At 38.0% G+C, this 24,927-nt stretch overlaps 1 protein-coding gene across 4 annotated transcripts in view; it reads right to left on the bottom strand.

Moving 5' to 3' along the window:
- The window catches only part of LOC136114505 (nipped-B-like protein), a 176,542-nt gene that overhangs the window by 36,028 nt on the left and 115,587 nt on the right, over positions 1-24,927 (bottom strand). For all 4 annotated transcript variants that reach the window (XM_065859870.2, XM_065859869.2, XM_071801605.1 and 1 more), the window contains 9 exons: positions 11,529-11,711; positions 7,690-7,887; positions 7,473-7,544; positions 7,297-7,386; positions 6,051-6,154; positions 4,522-4,608; positions 1,901-2,132; positions 1,475-1,626; positions 1,025-1,105 (listed from right to left, as the gene is read on the bottom strand). In XM_065859870.2, coding sequence (XP_065715942.1) covers positions 1,025-1,105; positions 1,475-1,626; positions 1,901-2,132; positions 4,522-4,608; positions 6,051-6,154; positions 7,297-7,386; positions 7,473-7,544; positions 7,690-7,887; positions 11,529-11,711 — 1,199 coding nt within the window. The remainder of the gene's footprint in view (positions 1-1,024; positions 1,106-1,474; positions 1,627-1,900; positions 2,133-4,521; positions 4,609-6,050; positions 6,155-7,296; positions 7,387-7,472; positions 7,545-7,689; positions 7,888-11,528; positions 11,712-24,927) is intronic.

The raw sequence follows: 24,927 nt of genomic DNA on the forward strand, positions 1-24,927 counted from the left end.
AAATATAGCTTGTTAAATAGATTGTTAAAAATTATATACAGAAACATATACTTTACATGACATTTAAATAAGTTATTTAAAGCATACCTTGTTTTTAATGCATTGCTTTGTTTTTTCAAAGCAAGAATTTCATTATAAATACATAAAAACTTTTTCAAATATAGATTTATATCTTCAAATAGCATAAATGTGTAATAGCTCTTAAAAACACCGTATGTTTAAAAAATTTCTGCCAGTGGTACAATACACTGTATAAGAAAGTCAAACAGCATAATGCTAAGCTTTCAGAGTCCAGTATACAGCAAAACTCTATGGTAGCATAAATTAACATGTATGGTTTTAGAGCACGTTTGAGAAACCAGTTTTACTTCATATCCTAAGCTTTAATGTTTGCCTGACATGAAATATTCTTTCAATTTACAGGGTCAGGATTGTAGAGTTTTCCTCTTCTTTTGTTTAGGCAGAATTATTTTTATAAATACTGGAGTACATCATTCTTACTAAGATGGAAAACTTCCACTTGAACAAGCAGATCTGTGTTGCACTACAGTTTTCCTGAAATAATATTTTATCTGCCCCATGATTTTTTCACATAACCACGTCTTCTGAGGAAAAGGACTTATTCTATTATATAGAAGTATCCTACTCGTTCTATAGCATATTCCAGTGCGTAAATTCAAATCTTAACAAAAGAAATAAGTAAAACCACCTTGTTAAGGTTTCTTAAGACAAGAAAGTACAGGTAAGAGGAAGGGGTTTGTGCTTATATTTTAAACAACACAATCAAAATTAAGTAAATTCTTTGGCTTAAGTAGGCTATTTCTATAGAGTACTCTGCAAATAGGAGGAGCTCAGGCAGATTTAATACTGTTCCTAGTTTATTATAACAAACTGTAAAAACATGAAAGAATAAAATTAGTTCTAAACTCCAATTCTCTACCAGTAAAAATACGGCCTATGTAAATGCCCTAATAACTCTTGCAGAAGTACAGGAACATGAAACTGCAAATTAAAAATTACTTACTGCAGTCACTAATTTGATGGCACATAACTGTAGTTCACTGACATTTTCTACAAAGAAAGGTGTTATTCCCATAGATGATACCTATAGACAGAAAGAAGTTATTGTAAGTATATTTGACTAACAAACTGATATTTATGCAGTTTCACAAGTAGGTTATTCATTAAGCAGGTATTATTTCATATTATTTACAAATAAAGTTATTATGGGTTATTTGAATACAATCAGATCAAACTTTTCGTAAGTGTACAATAAAAGCCATTAAAGATTTGAATACTAAATGTTCTTCTCCTGCAGTTTACATACTACACAACGAACTAGTCACTGATGTTAATAATTCAAAAGTTTGTACTGATTTCATAGTTCATGTCATTGAGACAATCACACTTTACAGTCTTTCTGGGAAAAGAAAAACAAACATTCTCAGACAGAAATTCTTCTGATAAAATGTACCTGAAGAATAGTTGTATCGGTAAGAAGCTGTATCTCTAGCAACTCTGACAAACTGCTGACAATGTCACAAACTTTGTTATACAACATTACTATAACTCTTTGCTTGTGGGTGGAACACTTGGCACGTTTTGCTTTTGAACTTAAAACACCACCTAGAAAATAAAAAATATCTATTAATTTTTTCATTTTTTCACTTACATCAAATACCATTTTCCTCAAAATATGTCCTCAAAACAACTCCATGACTACAGCTTTGTAAATGCAATTGCTTAGTAGAATCAGCTGGAAAGCAAAAATTTCATGCTTTCATAATTGTTCTGATCTGGATCCAGGATTTTTAAATCCATTCTTGAAGTTGGACACCCACATCTGAAGGTATGTATATGGCAAAAAAAATGCTAAATACAAAATATTTAGCATACTAACCACCATGAGGATCCACTCTATACACAGGATCATATTGAGGATAGAGAGTGTTCTGCAAATGAAATTTTGTGTATTGAATAACTCTTTCTATTACATCTTCAATATATACAGCTTTAGGCATATTTGGTGATGTCATAATATTGATAGCAGTAAGACAAGCATCAGCAGATTTTGTCACTCTCTCCATAATAAGATCTCTCCATAATCTTTCCTCATCTTCAGTGTCATTGTTCTGTAACAGGTAATAAAAAACAAGATAGTGTGAATATGAAGTCAAATTTTGATCCTTACCAAGTAAAATATAACATTATTTTAATATACTTACATACACATATGTACAAAATGTTATGTTTCCTTTATGATAAAAGAATAGTACGTTTTAGAAATCAATTAATGTTTGTTTTACTAGCAACAGGTTTGTAATCCTAAATTACAAGTCTTCAGTATCTCACTGCATTCTTCTGGTAAAACCCAAAAAAGCTTTCTGTGTATGATCAGGAAGCACTATGAAGGAAGACTGCCACGTTCTCTATTTAATCTACCTTAATCAAAATCTAAACGTATTCATCTTAGTATTTTCTTCAGTGCCCTATGCACACCAGTTGCTGCTTTGATCAGTCTAAAAAAGACTGTTAAGGCACATGAAACTCATGAGAATACAATGTTCTCCACTCCACAGACTGACTCATCTATTATCAATGGGTTTAAAACATGTCTTATCAAATATGACCATTTAGATTTAGTACAGGGTATAGAATCTCTGTATTTCTGTGTTTGTACAAGTTATAAAAACAGGCATACATGAGGCTAATTATGACCACCCAGCACTACTGAAATATTGTAATAACATTATTAATTGCAAAACCAGGTGGATTTTTTAATAACTTCTCTAGTACAGAGAAAAATAATCTTTCCTGCCTGTATAACAGCACACTGTTTGCTTTCCTTGTAAAAATAAGGGGTTGGTGAAACCATACCAACTTTTTTCCCTTTGTGGTAAGAGAATCTAAAGATATCACAGTGCATTATATATGAGACATAAATATATTTGAAAAATCAACAGAAATCTGCAAATTGGGAGATCCCTGTAAATTTCTTGCATAGAATGGCTTTAAATAATTTGTTCCTTACACAGAGGAGTTAAAAAAACAAACAAACAAAATCAAAACAAAAAAACCCACACCAAAACAAAAAAAAACCCCACCAAATAAACCAACCAAACAATAATAACAAAACCAAACAAGAAACAAAGAAACAAAAAACAAACACCCCGCCCCCAAACAAACAACAACAAAAAAACCCCATGAAACAAAAACCCAAGTAGTTTTACATATTTTCTATTTTTTTTTCTCATTAATCTTGGAAATAAAAAGAATCTGCACATGTAATCAATCTCTGAGAAAAATCCTGACATGGATGTAGGATATTTTCACTGTACTCTACAAGAAGTAAGCTCACTCCTTAGCAGAGCCTTTCTTTGCCATAATAACCTGAATTGTGTTTAATGGGCTTTAATAAAAAAATAAAAACTTGTTTGGCTAAAGATTGCTTCTTTTAAAATTGTCTCTCAATTGCAAACATTAGACAATTTCATTAATGGCTTAATAATCTTGAGTTTTACTGCAAAAAGCTAAAAGAAAAATATCACTTTAAAAGCACTGGCATAAAGACTCAATCGTATTGAATTAGAGCATGTAAACTAGCACCTTCTTTTCACTAATTTTTTATACTGCTAAAGACATTCAGAAACATATACTGAAACTTTGAAAACCCAACAAACTGTCCAGATGAAAATATTTAGGTACAAATAACATGTCTCTGGTTTTCATTTTCAAGTTTAAATTCTTTCTTTCCAATGCAATTACTCTCTATTTCTGCAGATCAAGGTTTTTTTATCCATAAAATTCAAGAACTCTATTCTTGCTAGAATTTGTTTTGACTAGACTGTTTTGACTAGAAAGGGTAGAAACAAATAAATGAATAAATATTTAGGTGAAAACCCAATACAATTGCTCCCAATACATCTGTTATCAGTACTATAGTGAAACATGTCTAGTACTGAAAGAATATAATCAATTGAATTTTACTTCAAATCTTAAAATTTGGTAATCTCTTAATCACAGTATCACAGTATGTTTGGGATTGGAAGGGACCTCAAAAGATCATCTAGTCCAATCCCCCTGCTGGAGCAGGAACACCTAGGTGAGGTTACACAGGAACATTCCAGGCGGGTTTTGAATGTCTCCAGGGAAGGAGACTCCACAACCTCCCTGGGCAGCCTGTTCCAGTGGTCTGTCACCCTCACTGAGAAGAAGTTTATTCTCAAATTTAAGTGGAACCTCTTGTGTTCCAGCTTGATCCCATTACTCCTTGTCCTATCATTGTTTCCCACCGAGAAGAGCCTGGTTCCATCCTTGTGGCACTCACCCTTTATATATTTATAAACATTAATAAGGTCACCCCTCAGTCTCCTCTTCTCCAAACTAGAGAGACCCAGCTCCATATTAAATCAGAAATTCCTTTCACACACACAGAGTATTTGAAACTATCATTATATGGGACTCAAGTGAAGGAAACTCTATTCTACACAATGGTGTGGAACAAGGTCATTTGAAACTCACATGGTTAAGTAATGTAGAAAGCTTTGATCCATCTTGAATATTCTTCTCCAAAATATTCAGGACTTTTACTGTTTTATCTGTTGAGAGCTAGAACAAGAAACAAAACAAAACAAAACACATCAAACAACTGTAGGAACATAAAGGCTTCCAAACTGCTAAAAAAAATGTCCATGTATGAAGGATAGAACACGTTATGTAATCAGACAATCTTAAATTGTAAGCAATCTGAGATAAGGATTGGATTTTGACTTGTCTGGTTTGTGACACAACATGACTGTGAATGCTGATAATAGAATTAAACTAGTGAAATATGTTCTAAGACTGCAATCAAACTGCATTTTCAACCAGCAAAATCCATAGAAATGTATTTAAAATCGCATTTCTGTAATTAATGTTGTATAGTTATACAAGCAGAAATAAAATTCCCTGATACTTGAGTGCCTAAAAAAAGGAATCATATTCTTCATAACTGTACTGACTTTGAAAAACTAGCATGTTGAAAATAAGTAACTCAAACTCACTAACTGATGTTCTACAGAATTGATTAAATAATCTGTAAAATATACTAAGTTCCAGGAGAGTCAGTTTCATTCATCCAGACACCTTTAGAAGGAACAAAATTCTGATTTCATGTATACATGTATGTATGTGAAAAAAAACAGGGAGCAGAGGTTAAGGGTGAGAACTATCAGGAAAGAGAAACACTCAGGCTCATAACATGCTACCAAGGAAGGTAGGGAGAATGAAGAAAAGGCATCTCATCTTAATGAAAACCCTTCAGAGTGACTTATAAGTAGCTTCACAGACACATCATAAACATAGTAAATGGTCATGAACAGGCAGAATAGGAATTTAACACAAGACTGCCCAAATCCAAGAGTTCTAGGAAGATAAGGAAAGCAATAGCGTTGTTTCTAGAGGCGTGATACAGAATGGTCCCTTGAACTGAAGTCAGGAAGAGTATGGCAAAGAAACCACAATATGCAGTCTACCAAAAATTAATCTTATTATCACCTGGATCATTAAATCTTTTAAGTTTGAAAGGACTCTTGGGGGAGAGGAAGGAAGTAGGCAGTTCAGTGTGATGCTGGATGGACATCATAAATTTACATTGCACTAATGGCATATAACAGAAAGTGTGGATTTTTTGACTTTGCCAGCAGGTTCTGTTTTGTGGTTCTGTGGTTGCTCAACACTAGCTGTAAGTGGCAAAGCCTATAGGTTGATGATCTTTTGTGAAAACAGATTAATTATTTTAGATTTTACTGCTTGGGCATGTGTTACCTATTGGCATATAGTTCTCTGAGTCAGTGCTAACACAGAGAAGGACCATTCAACAAAAATGTCTCAGATTCAGATACAGCAATAGTTAAGATGTGGTAACTTTTTAGCACTTCAGCTAAGTCAGTAGAAGCACAACTGTTCACAGTATCTGTCACATGTACACCTGAAGAGGGTGGAATATTACAGGGGATACAAGTTTTTGTATGTTAAATGTTCAAAAAGAATTAAATACGATGAAAATGTACCTTGTCCATAATGCCCATTGCCTTGATTTTTGCAGATTCACTACCCAACTCACTAAGTTGATGCTTTCCCAGTAGCAATTCCTGTGGAATCTCATCATCATCGCCTTAAAAAAAATTAAAAAATTAAAAATCATATTTCTAATAAGACTTCAAGGAAACCAGTATTTTACAGCCCATATGAAAAAGTCAACTGAAGAAAAAGAACTAATTTTCCAAAAAGCTAACATCTAATAGTTCTATCTAATGAAGACTGATGATGACATCTTTTGGTTGTGTTAAAACAACTACTTGTTAAATATAACTGAAAGTTATAAATTAAAAAAAAATTTACTATAGCAAAATCCATTTATTGCAGCTCTTGTGCCATCATCCTCATTTCAGTAAAACAAATCTTAAATGATTGTAGGCCTAATTCTAAAATTCAAATCTAGGGAAGGGCAATAGATGAAAACCACATGGGAAATTAAGTACCTTGAGGTATACTGCATCTTAATAAAAAAATACCATGATGTTACAAGACATACAGAAAGAACCAATTACTTCACTTTTTAATCCAAGGTTGTAGACACCATTGCTGTAGTGATTTGCTTACTATGCTCCTCCCCTTGTTCTAATCTTGTGACAAAGATGGTAGGAAAAAATTAAATGAATGCTCCATTATCCATTTCAGTAGAAAGTCATCTTGGTCAACCTGAACTACTCTGTAAGACACTTATGCTAAATGCTAAGCTGACTTATTTTCCACTGAAATGGATAAGGAGTATACAGTGATTCAGTATCTCACCCAATAAGTGCATAAGTGCTCTGCGGCTGAAATGAATAATCAAACTCTGTTGGGCCAAAGGCCACAACAGATGCAAAATAATGTGCCTCAGACATTACTGGCAAGGGAACCATCTTACGTTAGTGTTGTTTACAAAGATATGTTTGACAGAAGATAACACTCTAATGACATTCCAAAGAGGTATCCTTTCCAATCCAGGGGACTATTATTTGTCTCATTGTGATTTATGTCCCCTTTGGATTCTGCAGGGAGGAAGAAGGAAGATATTCCTGTAGCAGCAAGTGAAATTGAAAAGGTAAAGGCCTTCACTCCAGGCAGAAGCTATAAAATGCAGTATACCATAGCATGTATCACAGGCAATTAAATCACAAAGGAGGAAGTTTGAAAATACTGAGATGCAAATTTTTTTGTTTCTTGTGTTTCTAATTGGGGGAAGCATTTTGAAAATTTCTGACATATTACCAAAAGCTGTAAAATCCATGTCTTCTAAATTTTCCAAAATATTCTCTATTGAAGCAGCAAATCTTTTGAAAGTTGAAGAATCCATCATTTCTGGTGAAAAAAAGAAATGTATATATAATTATTTTACAAACAAATCAGAAAATAAAAACTGTAAAAAGTAAATAATCTATAATTACCTTCAGGTGTTAGTTTAGGTTCATAAGCTTTCCTCTTCTTCTGTTTTTCTTTTTTCTTCATTTTTCTAGCCACTAATTGATAGAATAAAGGATTGTTAACATTTCTTTATGCTTATATTTAATACTGCATGTAAATATGTTTATTTTAAAATGTTTAACATATCCTTTAAAAATGCACTAGTATTATGGGAAAAAAAAAAATTTTTAAAACACTTACCCTCACTGAGGCTAGGAGGAGGAGAATAATCATCCATATCGGAGTCATCAGGACCACGATTACGGTAACGGCCACTACCAGAAGTCCTCCTTCCTTCATGATAATAACCACTTCTCCTGTGGTCACCAGAACTTCTTCTGTCATGTTCTTCATACTCCCAAGCTTCATCTCTATCCTTTTTATGTCTTTTACGAGAAGCTAGAAATGAAATGTACAAATAAGTTCAAAAATTCTACTTTTAATAGCTCAAAATTATACATTTGCAAGTTAAACACTGTCATGCAGATGTTCTGTAAAGCAAGTGAACACTCTAAAACTATCATATAAAATTCTGTTATGGCATTATTCTTACAATTTCTTTTGAATTGCATGAAAGCTGTACCTGAAACTGGAAAGATACCAACAAACATTTAAAAATACAAATTTACACAACATTTGTCCTTTTAAACAAAGTCAGGAAAGTAGAACAAAATAAGTTTCACCCTTTCATGAAAGAACATTGAGATAATTTATTTAGTTATCGAAATTGTGACTGTTACTCGGTGTCCATGCTCCAATTCAGTGATTGTTTTGCCCGTCCAACACAGCAAGTTCCAATGAGATTGGGCAACCTAGTTGCTTAAAGATATTCTGTTTTGTCAAGACAACTAAAAATGTCTTGATATATATTGCAGGAAAGTCAGTGTAAAGGAAAAAGCTGAAGTCACAGTTCTGGGCCAGGCAGCGAGTATATGCCACAGAAGGCATTAGCCTTGCAGAACTGAATGTTGAAAACCTGGTATAAATGTTCTGTATAAAACCAGAAACTTGGTGGAAATAAAGGGGGGAGGGGATGAAGAGTTCTCTGTTGTTTTCAAAGAGTCTTGAAGGGGAGAGGATGCTAAGATGTAATAGAAAAAGGATATGGAGATCCATGAAATCAGCCAACTCTCCATTATCTAAGGTAACAGGATACCTGGGCTAGCAAAGAAATGTCTATCACAGACTGCGCTGTTAACGGCTCCAAAGCATCACATTCTAGACTAGCAGAGTTTATTATTCTTGTGAACTTGCATATAATGGTCCTGACATCTGTGTGTCTCTACCAAAGTCTACTGAAGTTTAGAGAGGTATAACTGTATATAGGGTTGTATCTGAGCAAAATGGCTCAAAGCATTCAGACAGAACTGGCAAGTTCTTTCCATAACACCAGTTTATTGAGAAGCATAGGAAACATACCAGGATATAATCAAATAGTCATCCCAGGCTCAGAACTAATAAAAACAACATTGAACCTGTGGTGATAACTAATGCTCTGCTCTGCACCCTAGAGGGTTCCCACTTCTGAAAAAGGGTATGCACAGAGGTGGTCCAAGATAATAACTTAGTTCATCCTTTGAGCTGTTCTGCTTATGGATCACACTTGCTTCTGGAGGCAATACAGTCATGTTCATGAGGCCTGAGCTACTAGCACTGTCAGTTCTAAAATGGTTGAGAGCTAACTGCAATTGAAGAAACAGATAGCTGTCTGGGATACCTGAAGTGAGCAGATTAGAGAAGAAATCATGGGGTTTATGGGAAACAACTTCACACATCTTAACTGATTCTTTTCCCCCCATGATAGTATTTTGTGGAGGTACACGAAACCTGTCTCCACAGTTTACAAAACATCAGTATCAATTCAAGCTCTGGAGGATGAATTCAGACCCCAGCTACATCTCCATGAGAAAAGTAACTTCCAGTATTGTTTTCTATCAGAAATTTAAATTGACCAGTTTATCAATGTTGCACAACAAAACAGAATGTTTTACATTTGTGCTGGCTCTGCAAGGCAAATAAGATGAACATGGGAACAGCTACTCACAACCAGTCATTGCTCTACAAAGTTCATTTTGAAGTAGATAAAACTGACTAAAAAAGTAAATATTATTATTATTTCAAGAGTTATTATTAATTTTTTACATAAAGACTATCTGGAATATAAATACCCTATTTCCTTCTGAATTCTGCCAAACATATATGCAATAACACGTTTATTATTTATTGTATGAGAATGATTTAATAGATTTTTAATTTCTCATCATTTAATTTAATGGAATGCCCCTTTCTTCATGAGATACTCAAATAAATTTATCTTCTTATATAACAATCACTATTTCATACTTTTTAAAGTTCAATTTTAGACAATCAAAAGAATTCTGAAATACATACTTGTAAAAAAAATCTATTCAATGTACTTGTCACAGATCTTTCATTATCTTGATCACGTTGTCTTGTTTTAACTCTGTTCAGTTCTACAGTATACTTTGAGAAATATTATAATTTATTTTAAAACCAGATGAAATGTTTAGAATGGTGGACAGATCTCTTGAGTGGATATAGTGAACTTAGAATCCCTTTAAGCATTTAATTACTGTGAAAGTTTTCGTTAATTTGCTTTACTCTGCATTTAAGAATTTTAACAGCCCCTGTGACTAACAAGTAGATTAAGATCTCTCTGAAATTCCTGACAATCCTCTCCATTCCCAACCAACTTAAATAATTTTGCTTTATTTATTCTTTTTTTAATTCACTGTTACAGATTACTAACATCATAAACAAGTGAAATTATACAATAAACAGATAATACACAATCCTGAATGAAGTAAATAATCTAATTATAAGTTACCCCAAGATCTCATACTCACGGACAAAGCAGCATTATTCAGTTATATTTTAAATGAAAAGCAAACAAACAAAAGGGACATTCTTTTCTGCTTCTTTGATAAAGATAAGAGGCATTGCTATTATACTTTTTATGTGTATGTGTGCATATGCATTGCTATCTGTTGGACGAAAATTTGAAACATTAAAAAAGCAGGAAAAACAAATCTTTCTCTTTTTGACCCTAAGAAAGACTAAGAAAAAGGTTATGTTTTACAAAAGTTCAGTAAGATGTTTATATAAGCAAAGGTGGAAAGAGTCTAAACTTGGAAAAAAGTCATTAAAAGCAAGATGCCTTCTCAGATTAACAATAGGCACTTCCGTAGCCCTGCATAGGTAACACAGCTGTTACTCAGACTAAACTGATACACTCCATTTTAATGGAGTTTCTTTTCAGTGTTAGCTAACTGAACAACCGTAGAGACAAACTATACTCTTATTTGTAAGTAGGAAATCCCTTCCTAACTTAGAAGCATATAACAATTTTTTAGACTTATGAACTTTACCTGATCGGACAGCAAAAGTCTAACTACAAGCTTCTTCTCTTCCTTTGAAATCACTTAATTAAAAATAGTATCATCAGCAAATCCTATTTTGAGAAAGCATCGGCAATAATTTCAGTTTTACAAGCAATATATCATGGAAATAATAGAAGAAATATTTTAAGAAACTTCTGGGCGCTAACATTCTTAATTTATCTTGTCAGAAAAATTCAAGAGGGGATACTTTGCTTTTCTTATCAATGAAACTCAGAAAAATTTAACATGTATATGGGGAATATTTTATTTGCATAGCTTTTTGTGCAAGTTTTCTGAGCTGCTTAACAGGATATTTTTCTTTAATCTGATTGGCTAAAAATGTTTCATTGCACAACTAAAAAAAAAATCTAGGCAGTGGCTTCCCATAAGGTAATTAGGGAAATAAATTTAATAACTAGCTGCTTTTCATCTTGAGTGACAAACTGAAATCAAGTAATTTTAATTTTAAAAGAATAAAAGGTTCTTGAGAAGAAAAGGTTCTTGGCCAAGTAGTTTTCTGGAGAGCAAATTTGTTTTCATATGTTTTAGGGCAGACAACAACCAAAAAAAGTATATCTTTTTGTAAAAGCAAAATCTTAGCCTTTTTTAAGAGTAGGAACAAAATGATGTACTACTTACATTCAAAAGCTTCGTCACTGTCATTGTCTTCATCAGAACTGATTTCAGCATATTTTGGTTTCTCATTAACTGTACTACGTTTGCGCTTGTTCATTTTCACACGTTCACAAAGTGGCATGGTGGATTCAATTTCTGCCAGGAGCTCGGGAGGCAACTCCTTTAACACTGATTGATCTATGCTACCTATTAATGGAGAGCAAGAAGAGTAAATATGAACCTGAAGATAATAAGGGCCCAACACTACAGTCCTTTCTCAAGAATAGCTTACAGTATATCCACTAACAAATGATACCATAATTAGATAAACATGGATGTATTAGAGAGTCTTTTCTAAAGTTGCATTTATTGTCCACACTGCAATTAAAAATTAACATAATAAATTGCATACATATCTCCTTCAATAAAATATTTTGTCAGGCACATAAACAAATTCAAATTGGTGAATTTCCTTTGTAAAAAGACATGCTTGCTCTACTTCCACAAAATTTAGTCTTATTTTGGTTCATCTTCTGAATTCAACAGGTTTTCTAACAGTGTAGGAAAATTAAGGATTCATTATGCCTCATTAACAGCTCTGTTTATTCTCATTCATATTATTTAGTGTACATAAGACAGTAATATTCCCTTTTCCAGTAGGTAGAGACAATCTGTGGCAGAATTTCTGGGGTCTTATCCCTAAATACAGACCAAATCTCTGACATCCCAATTTTTTGTTACCTCCTACTAGTAGTTTTATAATGCAAACCAAATTTTTGCTTGATTTTGTTACAAAGTATAGTTGAAAGATTTTCATTTAATAGAGACAAACAGAAAGCTGGACCACATCAGGTTTCTTTTCCACAGAGGTAAATAGAAATCATCACACAATTCTCATCACAGTTTCAAACTATGATTAGGCCCATATGCAGTCAGTATGAAGGAGATTCACAGTCAAAATATGTTACAAGTAACAAAAGGAAACCAAAGGAAACCAAATTAATTAAAGTCTTTCCTGGGGTTTTGTTTATATGATGTCTTATCTTTATTTATCAAAGAACATGTTGCACAGATTTTATCATACTAAACTATTAACCTTTTTCCAATAACAGGACAAATATCTTTGTCATATATGCCTCTCTCTCCTTCCCAAGGCATATTATATTATTTAGATAGAGAGGAAATTGCCTACTGGCAAAAAGTCCTTCAATAAATCATATTCTGGATGATAACTCACTTTTTAATTGTATTCACTATATCGCTAACATAACTCTCTAAAATTTATTTCCATTTTTACAATAATATCCCATCTTTGAATCCAAGTTTAGTCTTCCCCCCACTCCCAAACAACTTTAACCGGAAACATAAGAGCCTTAATATGAGAAAATAGTTTCTAGAAACAAATTTTTTTAAAAAGTCTCATAGATTACTGGTTTCACATATCTCTTAATCCATAAAAACTGCCTATAAGCAATGAAACTAATGATCAGAAAATTATCTTCCCATAATTTTCAGGAATGTTCAACAAGTCATTCCATTTAAGTGCATTTTTAAAAAATATTTAACTTGAAATATTGGGTTTTTCAAACTGAGGTAGGAAAATATCTATAAAGTAAAACTCATAGCAAAAGTTCACAGAATCATAAAATTATTTTGGTTGGAAAAGACCCTCAAGATCATTGATTCCAACTGCTAACCTAACACTGGCACTAAACCATGTTCCCAAGAACCTCATCTAGGTGTCTTTTAAAGACCTCCAGGGATGGTGACTCCACCACTTCCCTGGGCAGCCTGTTCCAACGCCTAACAATCCTTTACGTGAAGAATTTTTTCCTAATATCTAATCTAAACCTCCCCTGGTGCAACTTGAGGCCATTCCCTCTTGTCGTATCACTTGCTACTTGGGAGAAGAGACCAACACCCTCCATGATACAACCTCCTTTCAGGTAGTTGGTAGACAGTGATAAGGTCTCCCCTCAGCCTCCTTTTCCCCAGGCTAAATAGCCCCAGTTCCCTCAGCCGCTCCTCCTAAGAGTTGTGCTCCAGACCCTTCACCCGCTTTGTTGCCCTTCTCTGAATTTGCTCTAGCACCTCAATGTCTTTCTTGTAGTGAGGGGCCCAAAAGTAAATACAGTATTCAAGGTGGGGTCTCACTAGTACTGAGTACAGTGGCACAATCACTTCCCTAGTCCTGCTGGCCATGCTATTCCTGATACAAGCCAGGATGCTGTTGGCCTTCTTGGCCACCTGGGCACATTGCTGAATCATGTTCAGCTGGCTGCTGATCATCACCCTCAGGTCCTTTTCCTCCAGGCAACTTTCCAGCCACTCCTCCCCAAGCCTGTAGCATTGTCTGGGGTTGTTGTGACCCAAAAGCAGGACCTGGCATTTGGCCTTGTTAAACCTCATACAATTGTCCTCAGCCCATCAATCCAGTTGGTCCAGATGAATCTGCAGAGCCTTCCTACACTCCAGCAGATCAACATACCTACCCAACTTCGTGTCATTTGCAAACTTACTAAGAGTGCACTCAATCTTCTCGTCCAGACCATTGAAAAAGAGATTAAACAGAACTGGTCCCAGTACTGAGCCCTGGGGAACACCACTCGTGACCAACCACCAACTGGATTTGACTCCATTCACCACAACTCTTTGGGCCTGGCCATTCAGCCAGATTTTACCCAGCGAAGAGTACACCCATCCAGGCCATGAACAGTCATGAGTTTCTCCAGGAGAACGCTGTGGGAAACAGTATCAAAGCCTTTACTGAAGTCTAGATAGACACCATCCACAGCCCTTCCCTCATCCACTATGCAGGTCACCTTGTCACAGAAGATCAGGTTGGTCAAGTAGGACCTGCCTTTCATGAACCCATGCTGACTGGGCCTGATCACTTGGTTGTCCTGTATGTGCTGCATGATAGCACTCAGGACGATCTGCTCCATAACCTTCCCCGGCACCGATATCAGACTGACAGGCCTGTAATTCCCCAGATCCTCCTTCTGGCCCTTCTTGTAGATGGGCATCACATTTGTTAACTTCCAGTAAACTGGGATCTCCCTGCTTAGCCAGAACTGCTGATAAATAATTGAAAGTGGCTTGGTGAGCAGCTCTGCCAGCTCCCTCAGAACCCTTGGGTGGATCCCATCTGGCCCCATAGACCTGTGCATGTCCAAGTGGTGTAGCAGGTCGCTAACTGTTTCCCCTTGGATTTCTGGGGCTTCATTCTGCTCCCTGTCCCTGCCTTCCAGCTCAGGGGGCTGGGTACCTGGAGCACAACTGGTCTTACTATTAAAGTCTGAGGCAAAGAAGGCATTAAGCACCTCACCTTGTCCCTGCTTCCCCCATGCTGTGGTCACTCTTATTTATTTACTTTAAGTTGCCATCCTTTAATATTCACCACCTGACAAAGTTACCTAAACTCTCAGTATTGCTTTCAAAAATGCTACAAACCATTTCACAGTGTGGTTTACCATGGCACTGTGAAATGATTATTCTTTGCAGGCTGGGCAAAGATAGAAATATGATAGCACGGATGGATAAGTTCCTCTGTGTGTACCACCAGCTGACTGGATGCCAGTCAGGTCTAATCTGTATGCTGCAGAGCCACATATGAGTAGTGGTGTCCCCACACTGATATTCCATGTCTCTTTGTATGCCTATACGGTGTCTGAAGAGAGTTAACTTACATTCAGCCCCAGACTAGAATAAATTTGCACATATATGTTTTAAGACAATTTCCATAGATAAAATCGCTAGAGGGTCTCAGGTCCTGTTTTTTTTAACACATATTCTCAGTTTCATGTACTGTTGGTAATTTCAATTAAATCAGTGGGACAAGACACAGAGCATAAGTTACAGCAAATCTGGTCACAGACATTCCAAAAAACAGCTGCAAGTAAAGGAACAAAAGTTGTATTAAGATTCATACAGATGCTTAAGAGCTAGAAGGACTAGATGTGCTTACACTAACAGGAGTATTTTCTACAAATATATCTTTAAGCCTCTCCTAGTCTACAATGACAAGTAAATTTAAAAACAGGATAACAACTAAGACAGATTGCTTGCAGAGGAAATCAGAAAAGGAAACAAATCAGTAATGGATTGTATACCTAGCATGGCAAGATTTCCAAGACCAAATTCTAATTCAAATCAATTTCAAACTCAGTTTCAAAAATATCCCTTAGTGTTTCATAATGTAATTTTAAGACTGTGATCATTGCTTTGACAAACTGTTAGAACAGAATTTGCTCTTTATTTTCCTTATACTGTGCACAAAGAAGATCTCAGTAAGCTGAAAGGTGATATATTTTAGAGTAAGAAGACCCTTAGAAAAAAAAAAAAGAAAACCAAAAATCCCTGAAACAAGGAACAAAAATCACAGGCTACTCTCCTACCTCATAGGAATATCTATTCTTGCTTTCCTTATTGATTTTTTTCCTGGAGTAGAACACTACTCAATCTTTAAAAAAAAGTCAATTAAAACAGTGTTAATTAGACAACGATGAAATGAAAAAAAAAAGAAAGCAATTTTTCCATGTTCTCCAATGCTAAATTCAACTAATGCTTAAACTGCAATCTCTCCTGTTACAGATATTTCAGATGCCAGTATAAGCTTCCCTCTTTTTCTTTTTTTAGGGAATATGAAAATCTATGGTATACATTCTTAAATAAATGTGGTTATGTTATACATAATTTTAATGCGTTTTTTTCGCTTTATGTTTTTTTGCTACTGACTTATTACTTGTTTATTTTATATTTATTTTAGACTATGGAAATGATGTTAGACAAAAAGCAAATTTGAGCAATTTTCATATTTGAATTCAAAATGGGTTGTAAAGCAGCGGAGACAACTTGCAACATCAACAACGCGGTTGTTCAGTGTTTGAAGCAAATTGAAAAGGTGAAAAAGCTTTAGAAGTGGATGCCTCATGAGCTGACCAAAAATCAAAAAAATTGTTGCTTTGAACTGTCATCTTCTCTTATTCTACGCAACAACAACAAACTATTTCTCCATCAGATTGTGACGTGCGCCGAAAAGTGGATTTTATAGGACAACCAGCAACAACCAGCTCAGTGGTTGGACTGAGAAGAACCTCCAAAGCAGTTCCCAAAGCCAAACTTGCACCAAATAAAGTTCATGGTTACTGTTTGGTGGTCTGCTGCCAGTCTGATCCACTACAGCTTTCTGAATCCCAGAGAAACCATTCCATCTGAGAAGGATGCTCAACAAATCAATGAGATGCACTGCAAACTGCAACGCCTGCAGCCGGCATTGGTCAACAGAAAGGGCCCAATTCTTCTCCACAACAACACCCGACCGCACGTTGCACAACCAATGCTTCCAAAGTGGAACAAATTGGTCTATGAAGTTTTGCCGGATCCACCATATTCACCTGACCTCTCGCCAACTGACTGCCACCTCTTTGAGCACCTTGACAACTTTTTGCAGGGAAAATGCTTCCACAACCAGTGGGATGCAGAAAATGCTTTCCCAGTGTTCGTTGAATCCCGAATCACAGATTTTTAATGCTACAGGAATAAACAAACTCATTTCTCGTTGGCAAAAATGTGTTGATTGTAATGGTTCCTATTTTGATTAATAAAGATGTGTTTGAACCTAGTTATAATGTTTCAAATTTCACAGTCCAAAACCACAATTAGGTTTGCACCAGTCTAATATATACTATGGGACAACATTTAACATCTTCAGGACTTAATGCATCAAATGAAACAATCTACTGATAATGCCTGGCTGAATGACTCAATTCCTTGACAAGATGAATGGGACACCTGATTTAAAGCATTCTTGTAGAGATATGTTTATTCCTTTTTCTGTATGTGTTTATTGTGTGCCCCTGTAAATTGCTCTGTGCTACACTTCACAAGCCCAATTGAACACCTCTCTCTAGCCTTGCCGGCCCCAAAAGAAGCCATCTCTTGAGTGAGGGGGTGGAATGTGTGGGAACAGCACAAGAATGGTAAAGAGGAGAACTGTAAATACGGTCAAGTGACTGCAGCTGGGGTATAGAAAAGCACATAAATCACAAGATGAACATCTGTGTTTAGATAACAGGCCTGTGAAAAAGTCATCAAGGCACCTTATGATACATCTTTGAGATTCCTGCAGGCAAAGCTGTGGTGCAAAATGCAGAATTAGTGCACGATGGATTTTCCCTTCTTTCTAATGGGATAACCTGTCCAGCAGATCCTGCCGAAACCAGTCTATTTCATCTTTTTGTTTTGCAGCCTCCTCTAAGATGAAAGTGAAGGTACATCATGTCCTGGCGGGACTGAAGGGGGGTAAAAGGTATTATTGGAGGGAGACCTTATTGGGATGGTCACCAACGGCAACAAGAACTTTGAACCTAATGTTTCATCCAGTTGTGATTTTGGTAGTTCTAACAGTGTTGTCCTTGTTACTTGCAATAATTTTATGTATAAGAGTCTGGTACACATCTAAGCAAAAACACCCTGTTCGTTATGAAAAATTCCCCAATAGTAAAATTGATAGTGACATTTTATATTACTAAAGCTATTTGCTTGACACAAATTTCCGTGCATGCTAACATTATATATAGATAATATTAATTTAACACTTAAACCAAGTAGTTTATCAAACAATTGGACTCTCACCACTGATCTACAATAGGCCACATATTTATGACACAGAGGCACGAGGTAACCACACTGCCACTCTATGAGTGAATAAAGTGGGTTGACTGTAGTCAGGGGGTGGAGTGTGGCAGATGCACTAAAATCCCCCTCAGCCAAACCAGCAGCAGTTTGGTCCAGGCTCCAGAGAAGGTAAAGGCCTGACCTGCAGCCAGGCCTAGAACTCCTTTTAGGAAACCCACAAGGAAGCAGAACAGCACACTGAACACTGATAAGTTGTGTGTGCAAGGAGTCTTGTGCATACCTTTCCCACTGTATGAAATGACTACGAGTCAACCACTTTATTCTATAAATATGACAGCCTGGGTGAGCCTACTTTGAGCTCTCTCTGCTAAACAAGGGTGGCTGTATGGTGATGGTTTTTACTACTCACAGATCAGCGGATGAGCCCAATTTAAGTTTCATATGAGTAATTTAGCTTAATGCATACTAAATAAAATGAATCACCTAGAATTATAAGGTTGTGTGATTTTTAATATACTGTCTGCTTCATGTTACTTAGTAAGCTGAATTTGCTGAAACCTTAAGCTGTGTGCTGTAAAGTTCTGGTCATATTTACCAAAAGCGGCTACAGACTACACTGAACATCTGCAAGAAAAGGTTTGTTCTGCACTTTGCTGGGAAGAACAGAATTGACTGGGGAGAAAATGACGACTTCAAGGCTAACACAAAGACATTATGGACATCTGCGAGATAGGGTCTGTTCTGCACTTTGCTGGGAAGAAAAGAATTCATTCAGACAAAACAGCACCTTCAAGGCTATGGACTATAAACAAGATCTACAGCTAAACAAAACAAAAGGCCCATCTCACATTAGTGAAAAGGATCCCATGAGAAGCAAGAAGACTCCAGACTCCAATATTGAATCATAGTGTGAGGAATGAGAGAATGGTCTGTAAAGATATGGATCTCTCTATGGATTTTTATGCTGGGCTGGGACCTCTGCACAGGCATCCAGCTCGAGCCAACCCTCCTGTTATACTACTCCATTAAATTATTTATTTCTATGATCTCTGATGCCTGAGAGTTTGCTTTGAGACACCTAGGATTCAGACTTCGAGGTGACCTGACATCAGACCCCTGGAGGCAAGGTAAGCAGCATCTGGCTTGGCATATTTCCTCCATGCAGTAAATAATAGAGTGAATCTTGCCATCAAACTCTCTTAAGTTGCACTTTTCTTTGAGTGATTTAAACATTATTTTGCAGGAGGAAATCACTTTAAATCACTCACCTGTGACAGGAATCACAATGCTGATAAACTCCACATTAGTGAAACTGAAGGGCGAGTCACAGAAAACTGTAAGAACAGTTCATCAACAATTCATCTTGAAGAACTGCATACATGAACAACCACTTCTCCAGTGCTTTTCCAAATCTATGCAATGCTGTTCATGACTTACTAGTTGCTTGCTGGAGGAAGAATATATGCTTGTTTTTGTTTGATTGTCATTATCAAAAGGTTTCTTTGAGAAGATATTAAAGAATCTTCAGCTGTTAATGAATATCCAGTAACCATTAAGATGCTTGTTTCTCACCAAGCAATTCTTGACAAAATATAATACAGTTAACCAGCCAGAGAATCTTAGCTAAAAATGAATTAGTCTGTAAACCTCCTCCCCTATTCTATTTGAATCTAGGAAGCTTCTCAAAGGGCACATATATTAGAAAGAGTTCTGCAAATATCTAGTGGATATAGTATTTCTTCACATATGGCTTGAAAAAATAATGGCAAGGCACAGATCTGATTCAACGTTCAGCACTACTTTCTGTTCATAACTTGATGGATGGTTGCAGAACAGCCTTTAACTAATATTTATGCAAATCTAATCTTTAGAAGAATCTAAAATCACTATGCCTTGAATTTGCAAGTCAAATAGATCTCCCTGATTCAGGCAGATGCTTGCTGATGCTTAGGTCAGTTTTCCAGGATCAGATCGGCTGTTCCTGCCATAAAATCAAAACCAACACTAATAAACTCTGTTATCTACTCAGTAATGATTTCTCTTAGCTTTACAAACTATAAAAACCAGATATATGGTTTACATTTTGGTGTAATCTCCTTTTAACTAGCAAGCCATCAAGATACAGAAACTTTTAAAAACCTAAACTCTGATTTGCTACTTCCATAACTATAAGAGACAGTTAATACAGTGGAAACAACCCATTTCAGTTTGCTTATACAGTTACTTTAAAATACAGTTACTTTAAAATACAGATTATGGCTCAATTTTGCCCTCCCCTCACTCCTTTTTAACCACAGCAGACATTAACTACCTACTGGACTCAAAGAAATTAAGGGGTGTTCCTCTGAGAAGGTGACACAGCCAACAGCCCAGCTGAAGTGCCTCTACGCCAATGCACGCAGCATGGGCAACAAACAGGAGTACTGCTAGAAGACTATGACCTAGTGGCCTTTACTGAAACGTCATGGGATGGATCTCATGTCTGGAGTGTGGTGATCGATGGCTACAGGCTTTTCAGAAGGGACAGGCAAGGAAAGGTGGAGGGGTTGCCCTCTATATCAAGAGGTGGATAGAGTATGAAGAGCTGTCTCTGAAGAATAGCCATGAGCAGGTTGAAAGCTTATGGGTAAGAATCAGAGACCAAAGCAGCAAAGGAAACTTTGTGGTTAATGTCTACTACAGTCCATCTGATCAGTAGGAGATTACTGATGAAGCCTTCTTACTCCAGCTACAGGAGGCATCGCGCTCACAGGCTCTCATCCTGCTGGGGGACATCAAACACCCCAGCACCTGCTGGAAAAGTAACACGGTGAGCTGTAGGCAACCCAGGAGACTCCCGGAGTGCACTGAAGATAACTTCCTCAGCCAAGTGATAGACAGCCCTACCAGGGGGATGTGATACTGGGCCTGATGATCACCAGTGCAAGAGCTAATCAGTGACGTCAAGACTGGAGGCAGCCTGGGCTAAGATGATCATGCACTCATGGAGTTTGCAGTCCTGAGGAATGTAATCCAGGAAAACAGTAAAGTCAGGACCATGAATTTTAGGAAAGCCAACTTCCCTTAGGGACAAGGAAGCAGAACAGAGCTGGTAGATCTTTAAGGACGCTTTCCATAAAGTACAAGAGCTCTTGATCCCATGGTCTAAGAAATTAGGTAAGGAAGGAAAGAGGCTGGCATGGCTGTGTTGAGACCTGCTGATCAAACTAAAGGGCAAGAAGGAAATGCACAGGCAGTGGAAGCAGGGACAGGTATCCTGGAAAGAGTACAGGGACACTGCCCGGTTGTGCAGACACGGGGTCAGGAAAGTCAAGGCACAGCTGGAACTGAACTTGGCAAGGGATGCAAAGAATAACAAGAAGGGCTTCTACAGGTATGTCAAATATAAAAGGAAGGCCAAAGAAAGCGTACCTTCCCTGATGAGCAAGACTGGCAAACTGGTAACAATGGATGAGGAGAAGGCTGAGGTACTCAACAACTTCTTTGCCTCACTCTTCACTGGCAAGCTCTCTTCCCATACTTCTCGAGTGGATGAACTGCAAGGCAGGTACTGGGGAAGCAAAGTCCTTCCCACTGCAAGTTAAGATCAGGTTTGTGAGCACTCAAGGAACCTAAACATACATAAATCTGTGGGACCTGACGAGATGCATCCCAGAGTCCTGAGGGAACTGGCTGATGTAATTGCCAAGTCACTCTCCATGATATTTCAGAAGTCATAGCACTCAGGTGGAATCCCTGGTGACTGGAAAAAGGGAAACATCACATCCATTTTTAAAAAGGGTAGAAAGGAGGACCTTGGGAACTACCAACCTGTCATCCTCTTCTCTGTGCCTGGGAAGATCATGGAACAGATCCTCCTAGAAGCTACGCTAAGGCACATGGAGGACAGGGAGGTGATTCGAGACAGCCAGCATGGCTTCACTAAGGGTAAGTCCTGCCTGACTAAACTAGTGGCTTTCTACAATGGAGTAACTACATCAGTGGACAAAGGAAGGGCTATGGATGGCATCTATCTGGACTTCTGTAAAGCCTTTGACATGGTCCCCCAGAATGTCCTTCTCTCTAAATTGGAGAGGTATGGATTTGATGGGTGGACTGTTTGGTGGATGAGGAACTTGCTGGATGGTTGCAAACAGAGGGTGGTGGTCAATGGCTCAGTGTCTGGATGGACACCAGTGACAAGTGGTGTCCCTCAGGGGTCTGTATTGGGACCAGTAATGTTTAATATCTTTATCAGTGATATTGACAGTGGGATTGAGCGCATCCTTAGCAAGTTTGTGGATGATACCAAGATGAGACGTGCAGTTGACATGCCTGAGGGATAGAGATGCCATCCATATGGACCAGGACCAGCTCAAGAAGTGGGCCCATGTGAACCTCATGAGGTTCAACAAGTGCAAGGTCCTGAACTGGTAGATGAAAGACTGGACATGAGTCAGCAATGTGTGCAGCATCAAAAGGAGCATAGACAGCAGGTGGAGGGAGGTGATTCTGCCCCTCTACTCTGCCCTGGTGAGACACCACCTGGAGTACTGCATCCAGCTCTGGAGCCCCCAGTACAGGAAAGACATGGAACCTGTTGGAGAAGGGCCAGAGGGGGCCGTCAAGACGATCGGAGGGCTGGAACACATCTGCTATGAGGAAAGTCTGAGAGAGTTTGGGTTGTTCAGCCTGGAGAAGAGCAGGCTCCAGAGAGACCTTATTGCAGCCATTCAGTACTTCAAAGTGGTCTACAAGAAATACGGGGACAGACTCTTTAGCAGACCCTGTTGCAATATGACAAAGGGTAATGGTTTTAAACTAAAGGAGGGGAGATTCAGGCTAAACACGAGGAAAGAATCTTTTACAATAAGGGTAGTGGAACAGGTTGCCCCACAGAGGTGGTAGATGCCCCATCCCTGGAGCTGGCTGAGGTCATTGCTAGACCACTCTCCATCATCTTTGCCAAGTCTTGGGAAACGGGAGAGGTGCCTGAGGACTGGAGGAAAGCAAATGTCACTCCAGTCTTCAAAAAGGGCAAGAAGGAGGACCCGGGTAACTATAGACCGGTCAGCCTCACCTCCATCCCTGGGAAACTGATGGAATGACATATCCTTGGTACCATCTCAAAGCATATCAAGGAGAAGAGGGTCATTAGGGGCAGTCAACACAGTTTCACCAAGGGGAAATCATGCTTGACCAAACTCATAGCATTTTATGAGGACATAACAAGATGGATAGATGATGGCAGAGCGGTGGATGTGATCTACCTTGACTTGAGTAAAGCATTTGACACAGTCTCCCACAGCATCCTCACAGCTAAACTGAGGAATTGTGGTCTGGACGATCAGGTAGTGAGGTAGACTGTGAACTGGCTGAAGGAAAGAAGCCAGAGAGTCGTGGTCAATGGGGTGGAGTCCAGTTGGAGGCCTGTATCTAGTGGAGTCCCTCAAGGATCAGTACTGGGGCCAGTATTATTCAAAATATTCATCACTAACTTGGATGAGGGAATAGAGTGTACTATCAGCAAGTTTGCTGATGACACCAAACTGGGAGGAGTGGCTGATATGCCAGAAGGTTGTGCTGCCATCCAGCAAGACCTGGACAGGTTGGAGAGTTGGGCGGGGAAAAATGTAATGAAATATAACAAGGGAAAATGTAGAGTCTTGCATCTGGGTAGGAATAACCCCAGGTTCCAGTATAAGTTGGGGAATTACCTGTTGGAGAGCACTGCAGGGGAAAGGTACCTGGGGGTCCTGGTGGAGAGCAGGATGACCATGAGACAGCACTGTGCCCTTGTGGCCAGGAAGGCCAAAGGCATCCTGGGGTGTATTAGAAGGGGGGTGGTTAGTAGGTCGAGAGAGGTTCTCCTTCCCCTCTACTCTGCCCTGGTGAGACCACATCTGGAATATTGTGTCCAGTTCTGGGCCCCTCAGTTCCAGAAGGACAGGGAACTGCTGGAGAGAGTCCAGCACAGGGCAACAAAGATGATTAAGGGAGTGGAGCATCTCCCTTATGAGGAAAGGCTGAGGGAGCTGGGTCTCTTTAGTTTGGAGAAGAGGAGACTGAGGAGTGACCTCATTAATGTTTATAAATATATAAAGGGTGAGTGTCAGGAGGATGGAGCCAGGCTCTTCTAGGTGACAACCAATGGTAAGATAAAGGGTAATGGGTTCAAATTGGAACACAAGAGGTTCCACTTAAATTTGAGAAGAAACTTCTTCTCAGTGAGGGTAACAGAGCACTGGAACAGGTTGCCCAGGGAGGTTGTGGAGTCTCCTTCTCTGGAGACATTCAAAACCCACCTGGACACCTTCCTGTGTAGCCTCATCTAGGTGTTCCTGCTCTGGCAGGGGGATTGGACTAGATGATCTTTTGAGGTCCCTTCCAATCCCTAACATTCTGTGATTCTGTGTGATTCAAGGCCAGGCTGGGCAGGGCTCTGAGCAACCTGATCTGGTTGAAGATGTTCCTGCTCATGACAGGGAGGTTGGACTACATGAATTTTAAAGGTCCCTTCCAATCCAAACTATTCTGTGATTCTTCTTATTTTGCTGATGACTGGTATATCCACAGTCCTGCTGCTACTCCACAGAGGCTAAGCTCACCTTTCTTATATGTCCTCTCTGAGCATTCAATAGAAGATAGTCTACCTCCCTTATGTACCACCAGCTTACTGCCTAACTTTCTCAAGTCATTTTGAGTCACTGCTATAATTACACTGATAAAACCTCCTGTGTCAGACATATATACAGGAAGAAAACCAGTTTCTTTCTGGATTAGCTCAAAAAACCTTCAAACTCTG

Source organism: Patagioenas fasciata, chromosome W, assembly GCF_037038585.1.
Source record: "Patagioenas fasciata isolate bPatFas1 chromosome W, bPatFas1.hap1, whole genome shotgun sequence".
NCBI classification, from domain to species: domain Eukaryota; kingdom Metazoa; phylum Chordata; class Aves; order Columbiformes; family Columbidae; genus Patagioenas; species Patagioenas fasciata.